General features: G+C 41.6%; 1 protein-coding gene across 1 annotated transcript in view; it reads right to left on the bottom strand.

The window, feature by feature from the left end:
- Positions 1-425: 425 nt before the first annotated feature.
- LOC104461407 (VPS10 domain-containing receptor SorCS3-like) overlaps positions 426-15,165 on the bottom strand; it is a gene marked incomplete at both ends in the record, with an annotated part of 76,668 nt that continues 61,928 nt past the window's right edge. The window contains 3 exons of the mRNA XM_010072998.1: positions 426-539; positions 4,773-4,906; positions 6,450-6,567. Of these exons, the coding sequence (XP_010071300.1) occupies positions 426-539; positions 4,773-4,906; positions 6,450-6,567 (366 nt within the window). The remainder of the gene's footprint in view (positions 540-4,772; positions 4,907-6,449; positions 6,568-15,165) is intronic.

The following is a 15,165-nucleotide window of genomic DNA, read 5'->3' as shown; positions in this document are numbered from 1 at the left end:
AGGCTAAAAATTGTTAATTTGAGCCTTCCCAGAAGCTGTTATAAATAGGAACTGTAAGATAAGAAGAGGTTCAATGAAAAATAATGTGAAATACCTCAAACCTGTCCTTTTAAATGCTCAGCTGTCTCTCAGACAGACCTTATTGATTCATGTTTTAATTCTGCAGCAAAGGGGTGCTCCAAGTCTAGGCTCAAGGGATCACACATCACTTGATAGCAATACAACATCTACATGTCACTTATGCTAATGTGCTTCTCCCTGTCTCTGAGGAATGAGGCAATGTTCCATACAGATGCTGCTGCAAACATTACCTCACAAATAAGACTGGAAAAGAGCCAGATGGGATGCAGAGGAAAAAGAACCGTACAGGTCCTCTTGTCTACTGCAAGGTCACCAAAACCAGTGAGATTGCAAGATTCACTTACCCAGTGCTGTTCAAGTAGCTCTGACCAGTGCTGCAATCCTTGGACAGGGAGGACGGGCTGAACCAGAAGGCTGGGACACACTGGTTGTTGCTGTGCCTCTCATACCCATAGTCACTACAGAGACAAGCCATGAGTGCATCACTGTACCCATTCACTAGATTTATCTCAGAGTTTTACATGATGTTTTCGTTCCCCAAAGCATGTGTGTGTTGATGGCTCTCTGCTGGACGGCACGGCATCGTGGATTGGGCTCATCCAGAGACAAAGTGCTTGATTAGTTTGAGAGGCAGGAACAGAGTTCATAGAAGGTATGTGATACCCGACAACACCAGAACTACCAACCTTGCAGAGGACTGGAGGACATGTGTTTCATCTCGTCACAAAACATGGGCAGAGGTTCAGAAAGAATATGGTATTGCTAATTTATTTTCCTACTTATCTCTAATAATTTAATTTGTTGGATTCTTCTGGTTCACTTGCTTTTTGGAGTCTTTGCTTTCAGAACAAACCAGACTAATTCCAAGATCTAATGTCACTTTTTCCCAACAAAGCAGTTATGAATATAGAACACTAGGAGCGCTTCCTGAAAACCTAGCCAAGGGATGTATATTTACATATGTTAATGGCCTTCCCGCTCTTTGACTGAGCTATGACTGGCCCAAAAGAAAAATATAGCTGATGTTTTTCCAACACTAGACTAATGCAACACATCCAACTTGGTAGTCTAAGGATTACACTGTATTGTGTCACATGGGGAAGATAATCTAGGGTATTGATGCTTCCTTGGACCACCAAAGAGTGGAAGCGTACACAACCACATCCAAGACTTCTTTTTACATCTGCCTTTGCATGCCAATACAATGATGAAGTAATAGGATTAATCTAAACCTTTCCATAAGTTTTAATAGGCTCCGGATCAGGTTTCTATGTGTAGCCTTTATTGGCAGGCTGGATTCAAGGGGCAAATAAAAAGAGAATTTGGATTTTTGCCTGAAGCAGGTTAACAAATGCCAACAAACTAAAACACTGTGGGAACACCGACACTACAGAAGTCACTGCCTTGAAAACTCTCTGTGCCCTTTAGGACACTGAGTTTTATCCTTCCCCTGTTCAGAGTCTGAATTGCCAACAGAAAGTCTCTAGGAAGAGCTTTGGTGAGACAAAATCATGCTATGTCCCCAGAGACCCAGACTGCTACTGTTCCTATTTTGGACAGCAAAAATTCTGCAAGCTACTTTAAAAGGTCTGGAGATTCCCTAATGCTCTTTCTCTCAACATTCAATTTAATCATTCTCAGTGGGTCCGACCTGCACAGTCAAAAATGCCTCGCAGTGACTTGGTAATTAAAAATATTCAGGAGGAGCGGTACTTTGCCCCAAAGAAGAAAAGAGCTGCATAAATATTTAATAAAATTAAAGACAACATTGCTGTATGCCCTCAAGGTTCTGTGCTTGTTCATTAACTTCTGGTAAATGTATATTAAAACCTCACATGCTGCCCACCTTCCTTCTTACAAGCCCCAGGGTTTGCATAAGTTAAGGAAATAATCAAGTCCAGCTGCTGCGCTGTCTTTCTCTGGAAAGCTATCTTGACAGAGTAAATAAAGAAGAACGAGGAGGGAAAAGAAAGATCAGCAAGCATTTTAATAACACTTCTGAGTTCCTTCTGCCATTCCCTCTGCCAGAAAAAGGCCAGAGTTTGCTCTTGGAAATGACTGCGATGGTTGGCAAGAGTCACTCCTGATCTTGACTCATGAGGGTTTCTTGAACTGGGGCCCTGGATCATGATTTACATCTCTGAAATTCAGATCAGCCTTATATCTAACAGCAGGAAACAGATAGCACTGCAACACAAGGCTGACAGGGGCAAGGGCGCTGTGACCAGATGGGAGTGAGCACATGCCTCACAGCTTGTGCTGTCGGGCTCCTGCAGTCACCTGTCTTGTCTGCACAGCTCTTGAAGGCAGGTGTCATCACAGCTAGGAGCATGGGGTGCTCTGTGACCAGAACTGCCCTCCAAACACATTTAACGGGGAAGCAGGGGGCCTGTCTGTTGGGACCTGCTCATCAGTGCACTCACACAAGCCCAGCTGCTGACCCTCTTCCTTTCCTTGATGCTCCACAGGACCTGCTCTGTTCACATAAAACAGACAGGCCAGTCACTGCCTCCAAGAACAACTGGCAATTGTGAACCCAGACAGAAGAGGCTAAGTGGACATCTTTCCCTTCCAAAAGCATGAAGTGTAAGAGTAGGAGCTGTCCTTCCAACTGTAGATACCTATAGTGGAGATGTATCTCTGTGAGCTCCCTGCCTAGAACCACCTTCTAGTCAGCAGAGAGAAAGGGCACTTCTCAGCACCTCCTCTTCTCATATGGACATCCAAAAGAAGGCAGATGAATCATATTCTAGAATAACCTCTATCTTGCCACTGACTAACTCTATCCTCTGACTTTAGAAGTCCCAAGTCAGAGCAGATGAGTCCACTCTTCCTCTCCAAAAATCACGTTTAAGATAATGAAACTTGTTGCCCCGTTTCCAGCACCGCTAGTATTTTCAACAAACAGATTGCCCCATACCTCCTTCCAGTCAGTCCTGCAGGCTAGCATCAAAACTCACCCTTAAACTGAAGCTGGTTCTTCTGATTCTCCATCACCAGCTATAACAATTTTTGCAATTGGAAACCAGTTAACAATTCTGTTGGCAGTGCAGAGTCTGAAACAAAAGCCAGCCTGCTGTCCTCTAACTGCATTTCCTCTGTAGGACTGACAAGGTTAAGAGCAATATTCTCTCATGTTAGTGGGAAAGTTAAGCAAAAATAATACTGAATGTATGCAACGAACACATCAATTTATTGAAAAGGTACATTCTGACGCAGACCCTTTTCAAGGCAGAACGGCACTTAAGGCCAATTTAGCTACTGCAGTTTTCTACTTAAAGCTTAGAAAAGACAAGCTTCACTGTGAAAGCAGAAAGCTGGTGAGGCACAAAGCCACAAAAAAAAAAAAAAAAAAAAAAAAAAAAAGAAAGAGCAAATTCATAAGCATCTCTGGAGATCAGTGCTTGGTTCAGCTCAGAGGCGTACGCCAATGCCAAGGCCAGATAGTGCAGGGCAAGATGGTTTGTTCATCTTGCAAGTTCCCATGATGAGAATAAAGGGGAAAGATCTCCTGAGTAAAGCTAAGGAGTCTCAGATGTAATTCTGGCATTAGGAACAAATTAAACATCCATACAGATAAGATGAAAATCTCTGCTCCATATCCCTAAACCTCTCTCAGAGCCAAACTACTTCGATATTCAAGGAAACACTTTTTGGTTTTTTTATCCTTTTTTGCCACATTTCAGTGTGTCCATGTTGCAAAAAGAACTGTGAGTCTTAGCTGGCCTAAGTCCAAACAACTGCAGATCTCATGCTTCACACTTCTTCAGGAAGGATTCAAAGGTAAGTGAAGTTTTCAGGAATCACACCAATATTGAATCAGACACTGATCCTGATAACCTACTATAAAAATGAAAATGTTTTCTCAGCTGATCTGCTTTCAGGGTATTTTGAACTCCATTTAAATGACATTCTGATCATTTAAGCTCCAGCATCACAGCTATTAACAGTCTTAAATCTCTAAAATCTTGCCTATCACAGGTTCCCTGTAGGAATTCCTTGTGCAGAGATCCTAACTGCATTCTCCCATTTTCTATCCCTAATTGTCAAGTAATATCAAGCTGTGGTTCATTTTCTTCCTGTTTTATTTTTAAGCTACTTTCAAAGTGACATTAAAGCAGTTTGGAAATTATGGCCCCACTAAGTTAGAAGCACCAATATTTATGTAACACAAGTAGCTACATCTTACAAGGGTGGGCTGTACAGTCATGTCATGGTAACCTTTTCAGAAATTTCTCAGTAAAACATTGTTAAAAAACCACCAAATTGTTCCCAGGAATCCAAAGAAATAATGCTAAAAGTATGCATGTTTTGCTACTTTGCCCCCTACGTATTCAATGAGCTTGGAAGTAAGGACAGAGAAATTTCCCCTTTCTCCTGTAGCAGACATGCTTTGGACCAGAGAAGAGTGCTGGCTGTAGCTCTTCTAGAATGGACAAAAAAATGTCAATCAGTACTTGAGATCTTCTGCTTTTGAATTCCAGGCCATGGAGATTAACAGATCTCTCTTGCAGGTGAAGGGGACACATCCCTCACACAACAGGTGTGGGGATCACATCTATGCTGTATGGTACAACCACAGCCATGAAGCTCCATGTTTCTCTGCAAGGTTTTCTATGTGGGCACTAGCTCAGCCACTGTCAACGCTAAAAGAGTAGTCCCCGCAAAAGTCCCCAGAGCCACATACTCACCACTCAAAGTCCCCTTGACCGCAGACACACGGTTCAGACACCACAGTTTGGGAGTAGTCCCAGCCTAGGGAACACTGGGTTCCAGGCTTGCGTTTTTTATAGATCTTCCTCTCTCCCATGACACAAGGCTCCCCCTTCAGCAGTCAAGGAACAAGAGGAGAAAGAAAAACAGAGAGTGGAAGTTGCAGCTGGGTCTTAAATGGAGCATTTCATCAAAAGATACAAAAGGCAACAAAAGCAAGCAATTACCACTGGAAGAGCTAAGAGCCTAGCTCCCTTTTGTGGCTTTGTAAACTCAAAAGCCACCCTGGGAGGACCCATGAGGGCAGTGTGCTCAGCGTTGAGTTGGTATGCTAAGGACAATGTGCCCAAAATGCCTGGGTGCACAAGCCATCGCATTTACTTTGCGCCATATTTCAGAAGGCATCCACCAACATATCTAGTCATGCAAATTATCCTGAAAAGACAATGTGGATGTACTCCAGGGTTTCTTCCATATGTTAGACGAAATCCAGTACATGAAGAAGTGCTCAAGCCTGAAACCCAGGGCAGGGACAAAATCTAGGTGTGGAACCCAGGACTCCTGGCTTCCCTCCTTTTTCCTTGATGGATCTGGCTTTGTTATAGACCTCAAATAATTTTGATGGTATGTTATACTGGGCTTCTCGAACACAAAGGTTTCCAAGAGCACTATTGGGAGTAGCTAATCTAAAAGAAATATTTTACATTTAGGTGAGTTGCTATAAACAGAGTTTTCTCTGATGTAGAAATAATTTGTCTACAGAGAAGTAAGAAAATAAAAAAGACAACATCTAATGGAAATCCTCTTTCCCATTAGCAGTGATCCCCAAGATGGCTGCCTGGTTAAACACATCTTCCTTTTCTTTCATTTAAATTATTTTCCGTTATTCAATTCTATGACTTCAGTTATCCAATACATCCTTGCCAAATTAATGCTAATTCCTAATTCATGGATTTAATTCAGGAATATCACAGTGCCAATAGTTCTGACTCTAGTTATGTTGCCCTGCAGGGAGTGGGACATCATACTGGTGGCCAGTAAGACATAAGTAATCTTCAGAATGTATTGAGCTCTGTCCATTCTAGTGGCTTCAGGACCTAAATATAGCCAGCATGAAAACAAGCCAGAGTGTATGAAAAGCAAAGCATGTATCCTTGAATAGAATGAAATAATTTGGTCTTCTCCGGTGCCTTTTATTCAAGGGCTCCCCAGAGTTTTACAGACACCTACAGAACCTGCCGGATGAATAAATGTTTTTATTTTAATTTTTGAGTAGGAAAAATAGAGGCAAAGTGCAAGAAAATTATTTTCATGAGTCACTGACAGAGCTACAAAGAGTTCAATGTCTCCTACAATTCAATCACAAGGTGAAGTTTTACATTGCCCTGAGCACTGAGGGCAAAAAGATCCATCTGGTGCAATGGAATATTTTCATACAAAGAGAAGTTAATAATCTCCCTAACTTGCCTGGAGAAGACTGGCCCCATGTTTATTTACGCATATGTTGAAGTAAAGCACCACCAGGTTAGAATAGTGACTTGATGAATGCAAAAAATACATATGCTCTGCTGAAAAGTACAAGTACACCCCTACCTGGCAATACAGAATTTGGGAAAATGAACCCCCATCATCCCTTCCCCACACAGTGGGAATACCTGATTGTGCAGATGCCAGGTTTGGTAATCATCTTTGTTACATCTTCGGCTGAAGATAGACTTGTAGTCCACCTTGACCAGCTGCCATTCAGATCGGAGACTGAAGTGTCCAAAAACTCTGAGCATGGGAGAGAAAAACAGAAAGAACAAGAGTGGGCCAGAGATATGCTTCCATTAAGCAAACTTTCTCATGAATCTCAGCTGAGGAAACCAATACACAGTCTTGGAGCTTGATGCCAGAAAATGTTATCCAGTCATGAAAAATATTCTCCTGTGCCCAAAACATCCTAGGATTATTTAGCCATTCCCTGACCTCTTGAACAGCCTGTGTTGGAAGGTCTTCTGTGTTTCTAGTACTTAGCACAGTGAGTCCCAAGTCTAATACAGACAGCTAGGTATCACTCAAGAACAATAAACAACCAAACTAGAAAGTAATGTCTAATGTCAACGGAGATATTCTGTTGAATATATGGGTTTGGTGGTCTCAAAATCAAGCCTTTCTTAGCTGACTCAGTTTCTTTACTGCTGAACTTTTGTGTTGCAGAAACTTAATTAATTGTAGAACACCTAAAATAACATATTTGGGATATGGACTGTAAGCAAGTGACCTGCAAAGCCGGCAGCATCCCTTCCACCTGGTGAATGCTGACTGCAGCTAGTAGGAGAGGAATTATACCATTCACCACTGTAAGGTTATCAGTAGAGTTTTTTCTTAATCCTTTTGAGTAGGTCACTCATCAGCAGCAGTCACTGATCACACTCCACAGTTCGTCTAGCTAAGTAATAAGTTGATTTTCAGGATGAAAATTACACATTTTCCCACACAACTCCCAGCAACACAAAGCTCATAAGGAGTGAAGCAGTATATTGGAGCTGTTGTAACTGAAGGGTCAGAGCTCAAAAAATAGTGGAAGGACTCAGACTGTAATTTAAAACCAAGGCACAGATCTGTTACAAACAGTGTGATGAAAGAGATCATATAAAATTGAACAGCACCAAAGGCTTCTGCACAAGCTTGGACCAGAACGTTGGCAGCAGAGCTGGTTGTTGAACACGGGTCTCTCTAAATGCCATTGCAACTATACAGCCTACCTTCACGTACAGGGAAAGCTATGTGCTTGCTTAAGTATCTGTAAGGGAAGGACCAAAGCAACAATGAGCACTGATGGTATACATCACCAAAGAGCAATCACCACAAACACTAAGGAAGGCTACATGATGGAAGCTCATACCTTCACCAAAGAAAGCAAAATCAATGCAAAAACATGGTTTTATTAATAAATAATACCAGGTACCCAGACAAAAGACTCCATCCATGCAGAAACATTGCATGAGTGCTGCAGGGTGCTCAGTTTTCAAAGTAACAGTTTTCTACTCCCTTGGCCAGCTGTGATTTTCTCAGCAAAGAGCAGCTTTTCAATCAACTGCAGCTGAATTTCCAAAGAGGTGAGTAATAGGAGGAAATTAGGATGGGTGACCAGACTTTAAAAGCTATGAACAAAACTACAGCTTCTCATTGACAGGGGGAACATCTCAGTACACATAAAGAACAAAAACAGACAACAATCAAGTTGTTTGTCATTATAACATGACAAATTCTTGGTTATATCAAATCACGGGTATCAGGGAGAGAAAGCAGGGTGGGGGAGATCTGAGAGACTGGAGTTGTGGGTTTGCTGTGGACACCTTTCTGTATCCAAGTTCTGCCCCACAGAGGCAAGCTCCAAGAAGCTGACAAGAAGGTGAGAGGCTAAAATACAAATTCTTAGAGTAGTCCTAATTGTGGGGTATTAGCGATAGTAAAAACCAGCGCATTCAGGCAAAGCTACGGAAGAAACTGCCGTTCCTGTTCCTCAACCCAGAAGGCACATCCTGGACCAAGATGACTGCACAGAAACTGTGGCGATATGGGGTGCTAGGGCACTTGTTGGGAGAAGTAGGGAGAAGTGAGGAATGGGAAATAGCAGAGGGGAAGGATGCAGAAGGCCTCTGAAACTGTATTAAGAGAGGATTTCTAACTCCAACTCCCCTCCCTGCTTTCCTTTGGCATGGGGTAAATCCCACCAGCTCTTATGTCGCAAGTGCTTTTAGCACACACTCTTACAGAGTGCGCATCTGATCATGGTACTATTGTGCAGCTGGGCAGCTCCCCCATGAATCTTGTTTTTCCTGGATGTAATGCATGAAGGAAATGTCATTCCCGCAAAACAGCAACTCAGAAGGTAGAAATCATTTAGTCCAGCAGATGTATACCAGTACAAGTTTTGACCTGGGTGTTTATTACACAGAAATCATAGCAAAGGAGAGGAGAACATAATGAAAACACAAAAACGTGCCTGAACCCAGAAGCTAACAGGGCTAGAGAAATCCAACACTTTGACAGCCAATGCATCTCAAAGAAAATGTTGTTCCTCAGACTGACCCATAGCTAACCCTCCAGGCAAGAGAGCAAAAGGCTTCTTTGTGTTTTACAAAAATTGCTAGAACCACTTGCTTTTAAAATCTATTAAAATAAGCTAAAAAAAAACCTCTGCCATTGAAATTCTTCCATGATAATGATAATTAATGGGAAAACAAAGTTTCCTAAGTGGAAGGCAATACATTAGCATTCCAAAAGCACAGAGCATTAGCTACTCTTTTAATTAAATTATTTCAAAGAAGATCTTTGTATATAATTGCTATAATTTAGATAGAAACAATACTACACTAAATGTAATTAGAGGAGTGTGAACAGAGAGGGATGTTTTTCCTCTGCGCTACGGAGATGGTTCTGGGTCACCTGATTCCTAAAGTAGGAACTTTTCCCAACCCTTGCTAATAAAGAGCTTCTTAAGCCTGATCCAGCATTGTGGGGCAACCTTCAGAGAGAAGATCTGCTCATATGCAGAGAAGTTAGCAAGCAGCTGCTCACCAACAACAAAAACAAATTTAACTCAGACACCTACAGCACTTTTTGATTGACCAGTCAACATGATGAAAGTCACATTACATTTCAAGTTCACTCTGTTGTGCATTTGAAACTTCTATGAGAGTAAGCAAACATAAGTAATGGAAAAGACTGCTTGCTATGTTATCTGTGAGGCTCCACTGGACTCTCAAACAGCTTTCCTTGGGAAGTGATGAAAACCCTCATCTTCTGTGGAATTAAAAATCAGTTAAACAAAGCACCACAGGGAACAAACCATGACTGAGCAAAATGAGGTACTGCAGCTGAACCCTGCTTTCATCAGTTTTGTGAACTACATCACTGGACATTTTTCTGTACTAAGTTGCATGCCCATAACCTCTCCCCACCATATCTGTTTTGGGGTGTCCAGGCCCAACAGAAAGGGTTGGACATACAGAAAAGAGCTGCAACATCTTAAAACTGCTGGTGTTTGGCTATCAATAAGTGTTTAGCATTAACTGCTCCAGTACATACATCTGGATTTCTGTACCCAGTGTGGCTGGACAAATCAAGTCTCATGGAAAGCCATAGAAAAAGAGATTGGTAGGAGTTTATTTTTCCCTACTCAACTGGTGAGCCCTCACATTGCTTTGAAGATACCATCTCATTTACCTTATTTGATTCCCACGTGCCCTTGCTTCTCATTCATTTTGTCTGCTCACTGAATTACAGAGGTGGAACTCTTTAAGTAAATATAGCTAAACTATCAAGATAATACAGGGGGAAAGAGGACATAAAGTACTATGAATTTTGTCTCAATGACGTTGTCTACCATGGTCTAACTCAAAGCTCTTAATGGCTTGTTGCAAGGAAGAAGATAAAAGAAGAGCACTCGGTTTTCAAGATCCAACTCTGGGAAGCCAACACAAAAAGTATGTTTTGATTTTTTTTTCTGTCTGATCTGGGAGTCTTTGAGAACCAATAACTACAAGAGTTCAGATGGCATTTAGATAGTCAGTTTTCTGATTAAGATCAATTTAACAAAGGTTCTCCAACCTAAGCCATGGAATGGTATTTTACAGGCTTTAGACAGAATAGACTTTGTTCTATCCCTCAAGAGTAAGCAGTTAAAACTCCACATAAAATCTTAGCTAATAGCACAACATCTTCTGGCTCTATGCATAACTCACAGTGAAACCATTGCTAGGAAACCAGAAAATGCTTCCCAATCCCTTCTTTGGAGAAATGAGGCAAGGCTTTTATTGCCATGGATGGATGTCATTAATTTGAAAAAAAAATCATTAGGAACCTGGAAAACAATTCTGAAATGCTTACAGATTCATGATGGAGTCATTTTGGAAAAGGTCATTGGTAATGCTGCTATAATTACATCTTTCATTAAATTTTTAAATACACAATACCCTACAAATGTGGTATATACTGACTGGATCACCTTGTACAGAAATTGTTTAAAAGGTCTTTCACATTTATACAGTGTTCTCTTGTCAAATTGCACTGCTTTTGCCTTATCAGTCCTTGCATTGTTGATACGTGTGGTTTTCATGTAATTCAATACTGCTCATTCCTGACAGGTCAACAGAATGAATTGAGGGTCACAAGATAAAAACTCATCCACTGCTGGGCCACAGATTCAATTCCTGGCCCTGCCTATGGTATGATAAATAGATCTTCTCAAATAATAGCTCCTATATCACTCACAGGAAAGGCATCAGCTGTATCCATCTGGATTTATCCCTGCTGGCAGTTTCAGACAAGCTGCCGAAGCATGGAAACGGAAATGTTTTCTCATGCCTAAATCCAGCCCCCTTCTATAACTTCTGAAGTAAACTGGCAGGACATTATATGGAGCAAGCATGCATTAAAGCTGTCTGTACTTGGCTGGTCTGGTCTGGAGATAGATGGAGGACCTTTATCTGCACTAGGCAGCCTAGCACCTTTGCATGTACTGGGAGATAACGGTCAAAGCCTCTAGTAATGCCTCCTGTCCTCAGCTGTGCCCATCAGTGAGATAGATGGCTGAAGATACAAAGGAAGGAAGCAGCTGATAAGGCCATCTTCACTACACAGAACACCAAATGTAGCCTCCTTTCTGAAGCTTTTTTCCTTCACTGGACATCAGCATGGTGAGAGAGACGAAAAGGTACCCCATTTTGCTTCTCACAAAGTATCCTGGGGGTCTCTGAAGTCAAATTTTAACAAGATTAGGCTCTACAGATTAGACTGTTTAAGCTTTAAGCATTTTGAATATCTAAAAATAAAATAAAGGTGAAAAAATATAATATACTTAATAGCACCTTTTGAGAAGCAAGCAGACAGGTGGATGGATGGATCAACAGAAAACTACATAGAAAGAGAGCCAAGTATACACTTTAATTGATAATACTGAAACAAAAACTAATTGCAGTGTCATCATAAATAGACTGTTTCATTTAGGAAAGCTTGAAACCAACCTTGCTTCCCCCCCTCCTTTTATTGTAAAAGAAAAATGCTTGCAGAGGAAGTACCTTAGCAAGCAAAAAAATCCCCAATAGTAAAATCACCCAAATCACTAAATGCTTCAGCTGACCTGAATCTGTGCTTTTGTTGTGCTAATGTAGAGAGGGACAAAGTCAAGCAAGATTGCCATCTGATTTCAGCTAAAATCCCTCTTTATTTACAACTGTGCTTCTAATAGGTAGTGCCAGAAGAAGTTACTTGATGGGCTAACCCAAGAAGTGCTATGAAGCACAATCTGGAAGAACCACCTCCTTGCAGGGAAACAAGTGTGTGGGGTTTTACTTCTAGGCCTCCGGAGTGGATTAAGTTCTCTCACCAAAACCAGGGGGAGCCCTGGGCAATCACAGCTACAGGAGCACTGAGTGGTTAATTCACCACAAATACAATTTTAACAGCTAACCAGGTATCCAATGCGATCCTCCCTTCCCAGCAAGTATCACCAATGTGGTTTCATGAGCAGAGCTTGGTCAATGCCACCCTCAATGTAGTGGCATAGCACAGACTGGAGAGTTCCTCTCTACAAACGGCTTGGATGGGTATCAGACGGGCTGACTCATAGTCACCCAGGGTAGGTTCATCCAGCGGTAGCTTGGACTCATCAGTGAAAAAGCCAAGGACCACAGCTACTTAAATTTGGCTGGTCTGCTCTCATGAACTCTAAAGCTATTTAATATTTGGGCATGCCATGTAGATGTGGACCTGAGTGGTTGCCAGGCAGAGCCTGCATGTGTCCAAACCCTGCATTTCCATTCCTGTAGCTCTTGACAAGCTTGGAGAATAAAGCTCTTCTGCAAAGACCTATTCTGGCACTTATACAACCAGCACTGAGATGGAGCTAAGAAGCCTAGCCAGATCTGACTTGGGGTTTGCTGTTGGTTATTGTACTTTATACCTCAGTGTTTCATACTCCAGGAGAACATTAGTTCATCATCAGCATGGCATGAATATATGGAGGCAACACAAACCAGATGATATCATTTCCTCTGATCCAGAGTGCTGAGTAACATAGACCGAGGGGGTAGATGACAGCCCAGCAGAAAAGGTCACAATCCAGCCAAACATATTAATTAGCTCTATCTGAGAATTGACTGTGTCCCTGTACAAGGTTCTCTCACTTCCTTAATTGACTTGAATGGGTTCAGATTTTTCTCCCCACCAGCCAGACTACCCTAGTCTTACATTACCTGGGAAAATGGTGAGCCTATGCTAGAGATCCTGGCTCAGTGCACACACTCATAGAAGGATGTGGTAAATATATGTTCCTCCATCACTTGTTAACATTTATAGCTTCTGAGACAGTAAAAGAAAATTCCGACAATTTCACGCAAAAAAGAGGGCCTGTTATGAAATCTGGATCCGAAGCCATTTGTGTGTAAGAAAGTAGCAGCAAAGTAAGAATAGCTTCTACTTGCAGGCTGAGCTGTTAGGGCCAAAAATACACAAGCAGCAATGGAACAGTCACAAATTGCGCTGGCGGGGTTAGGTCTTATGAATGTAGAGTGAGAGATGAGCTATTTCACCATGAATTAAACATAAATCATGATTTTAGAGAAAACCAAATGGGCTGTGTAACCTCCCAATTGTTTTTATTAGGGTTTAGATGAAATGAGCGTTAAAGGAGGTCACTGGTTAAATGGAAATTGAATGGAAAGGGACTGAGACAAGGAACTAGAACCTTAATTGAAAGAGACACAGATCAGCAATTAGGGAGAGTGGAAGAGGGAGAGAGGGAGTTATACCATCTCATGACTGGCAAGATGATGCAGGGAGCAAGAGACTGGAAACAAAGGAAACATAAAAGATGAAAGATGACACTGGAAAGCCAGACAATTGCCAATACAAATCTCTGTCTAATTTTTTTCCAAAACAATAAATATGGTCTTTAAGAGCCACTTTGGAGCTTTTAATTCAGTTGCTTTTGGCTGACCTGTTAACTAGGAAGAGTAGCCTGAGGGCAACTGGGTGATGATTCAGGGCTGCTGTAGTTCTGTCTGTGGATACAGAAGTGGCAATTTTTTTCTAGAAAGAAGTGATTCATCTTCTTCCAAATAAAATACACCGTCCATATGGATCTAGATCTTCATCTGGGGCAAATTACTCTAATTCCCACAGACTATCTCAGATACAAGGCATTGTTCTACAGCTGCTATTCAGAGGGAAAGAAAACAACAGCAGTAACACAACAAAGAATATACCAACATCAGAAAGCAGCTTGCTTGATGACAAATTTGTTCAAGAAAATTTTGATCTGTATTCTGTTTTCCAAGGATCAAACGAGAATTTCACAGAATTTCTCATGCAGATGAAATCTGAAGGAAGTGGTTTATTTCTGCTTCCAAGTGAAACTGAATGTCATGACATGGAGATTTTCCACAGAAGAGAAATTCAAAGTGTTGGCCAGCTTCACTGACTAGCAATCCATATTGAACTGGTCATGCAAAGCTGCACCACTGCCAGATTTCAGGTCCGGAAAGAGAGAATAGATGGGGCAGGGGAAGAGTTTCTGTGAACACCAAAATCTTGCAGTAAAAATCCTGCAGTACAATCATGCCAGACCCTTCTCACTCAGCTTTAGAAAACAGTCCTGGGATTATTCATCAGCTCACTGGGCACTTCCTTTAAAGTTTCAGAAGAGGAAAACCACTGCAAATGACATGGTACAGCATGATCTTTCAGTTAGCAAGTAATGCCAAGTGCAATTAGTAAGTAATCTGCAGAACGTATAATTACGAAGCAGCCCCACAGTTTGGGCTCAATTTCTCCATTAGCTGCAAAAATACTGCACAAGGGAACGGGGGAGATAGGTTTGTTGGTTGTGGTTTTTTTTAAATACCAAGTGCTATCAAAATAAGAACTTACTGAATGACAAATCAAACCTTTTGAAATCTGGTTTCTAAAAAATTTATTGCCAATGTTCCCAAGCCACTTTACATGACAATTGCTTCAGAAGAAATCCCAGCAACATGAAAGGGAGCATGAGACACCTGGGAAGGGGGATGGGAAAGCATGTTAATTTTTAATGCTGTTTTTCAGAAGTGTTCTCTCTCTTCTTCGAAGCAGTTATGAAAGACAACCAATTTCTGACAGCTTTGAAACCTGAAGATACTGCCTCCCTCTTCTAGAAAAGATACTGGCAGGTATCAGCAACTGTGTGTTTCCTCCACTAACAGGTCTGTGGTCCCAACAGAGGCAGGTGCTGCCCCTTTGCCAGAAGCTGGATAGCACAGTATGTGCAGTCATTTCAGTCTTTCATCCTATGAATCGGTGGATTTCCAACCAGAGATGTCCAATACAAATGTGGAAGCCATTGCT

Source organism: Pterocles gutturalis, unplaced genomic scaffold (assembly GCF_000699245.1).
Source record: "Pterocles gutturalis isolate BGI_N339 unplaced genomic scaffold, ASM69924v1 scaffold47702, whole genome shotgun sequence".
NCBI lineage: Eukaryota > Metazoa > Chordata > Aves > Pterocliformes > Pteroclidae > Pterocles > Pterocles gutturalis.
This window is presented reverse-complemented; position numbering and strand designations above follow the sequence as displayed.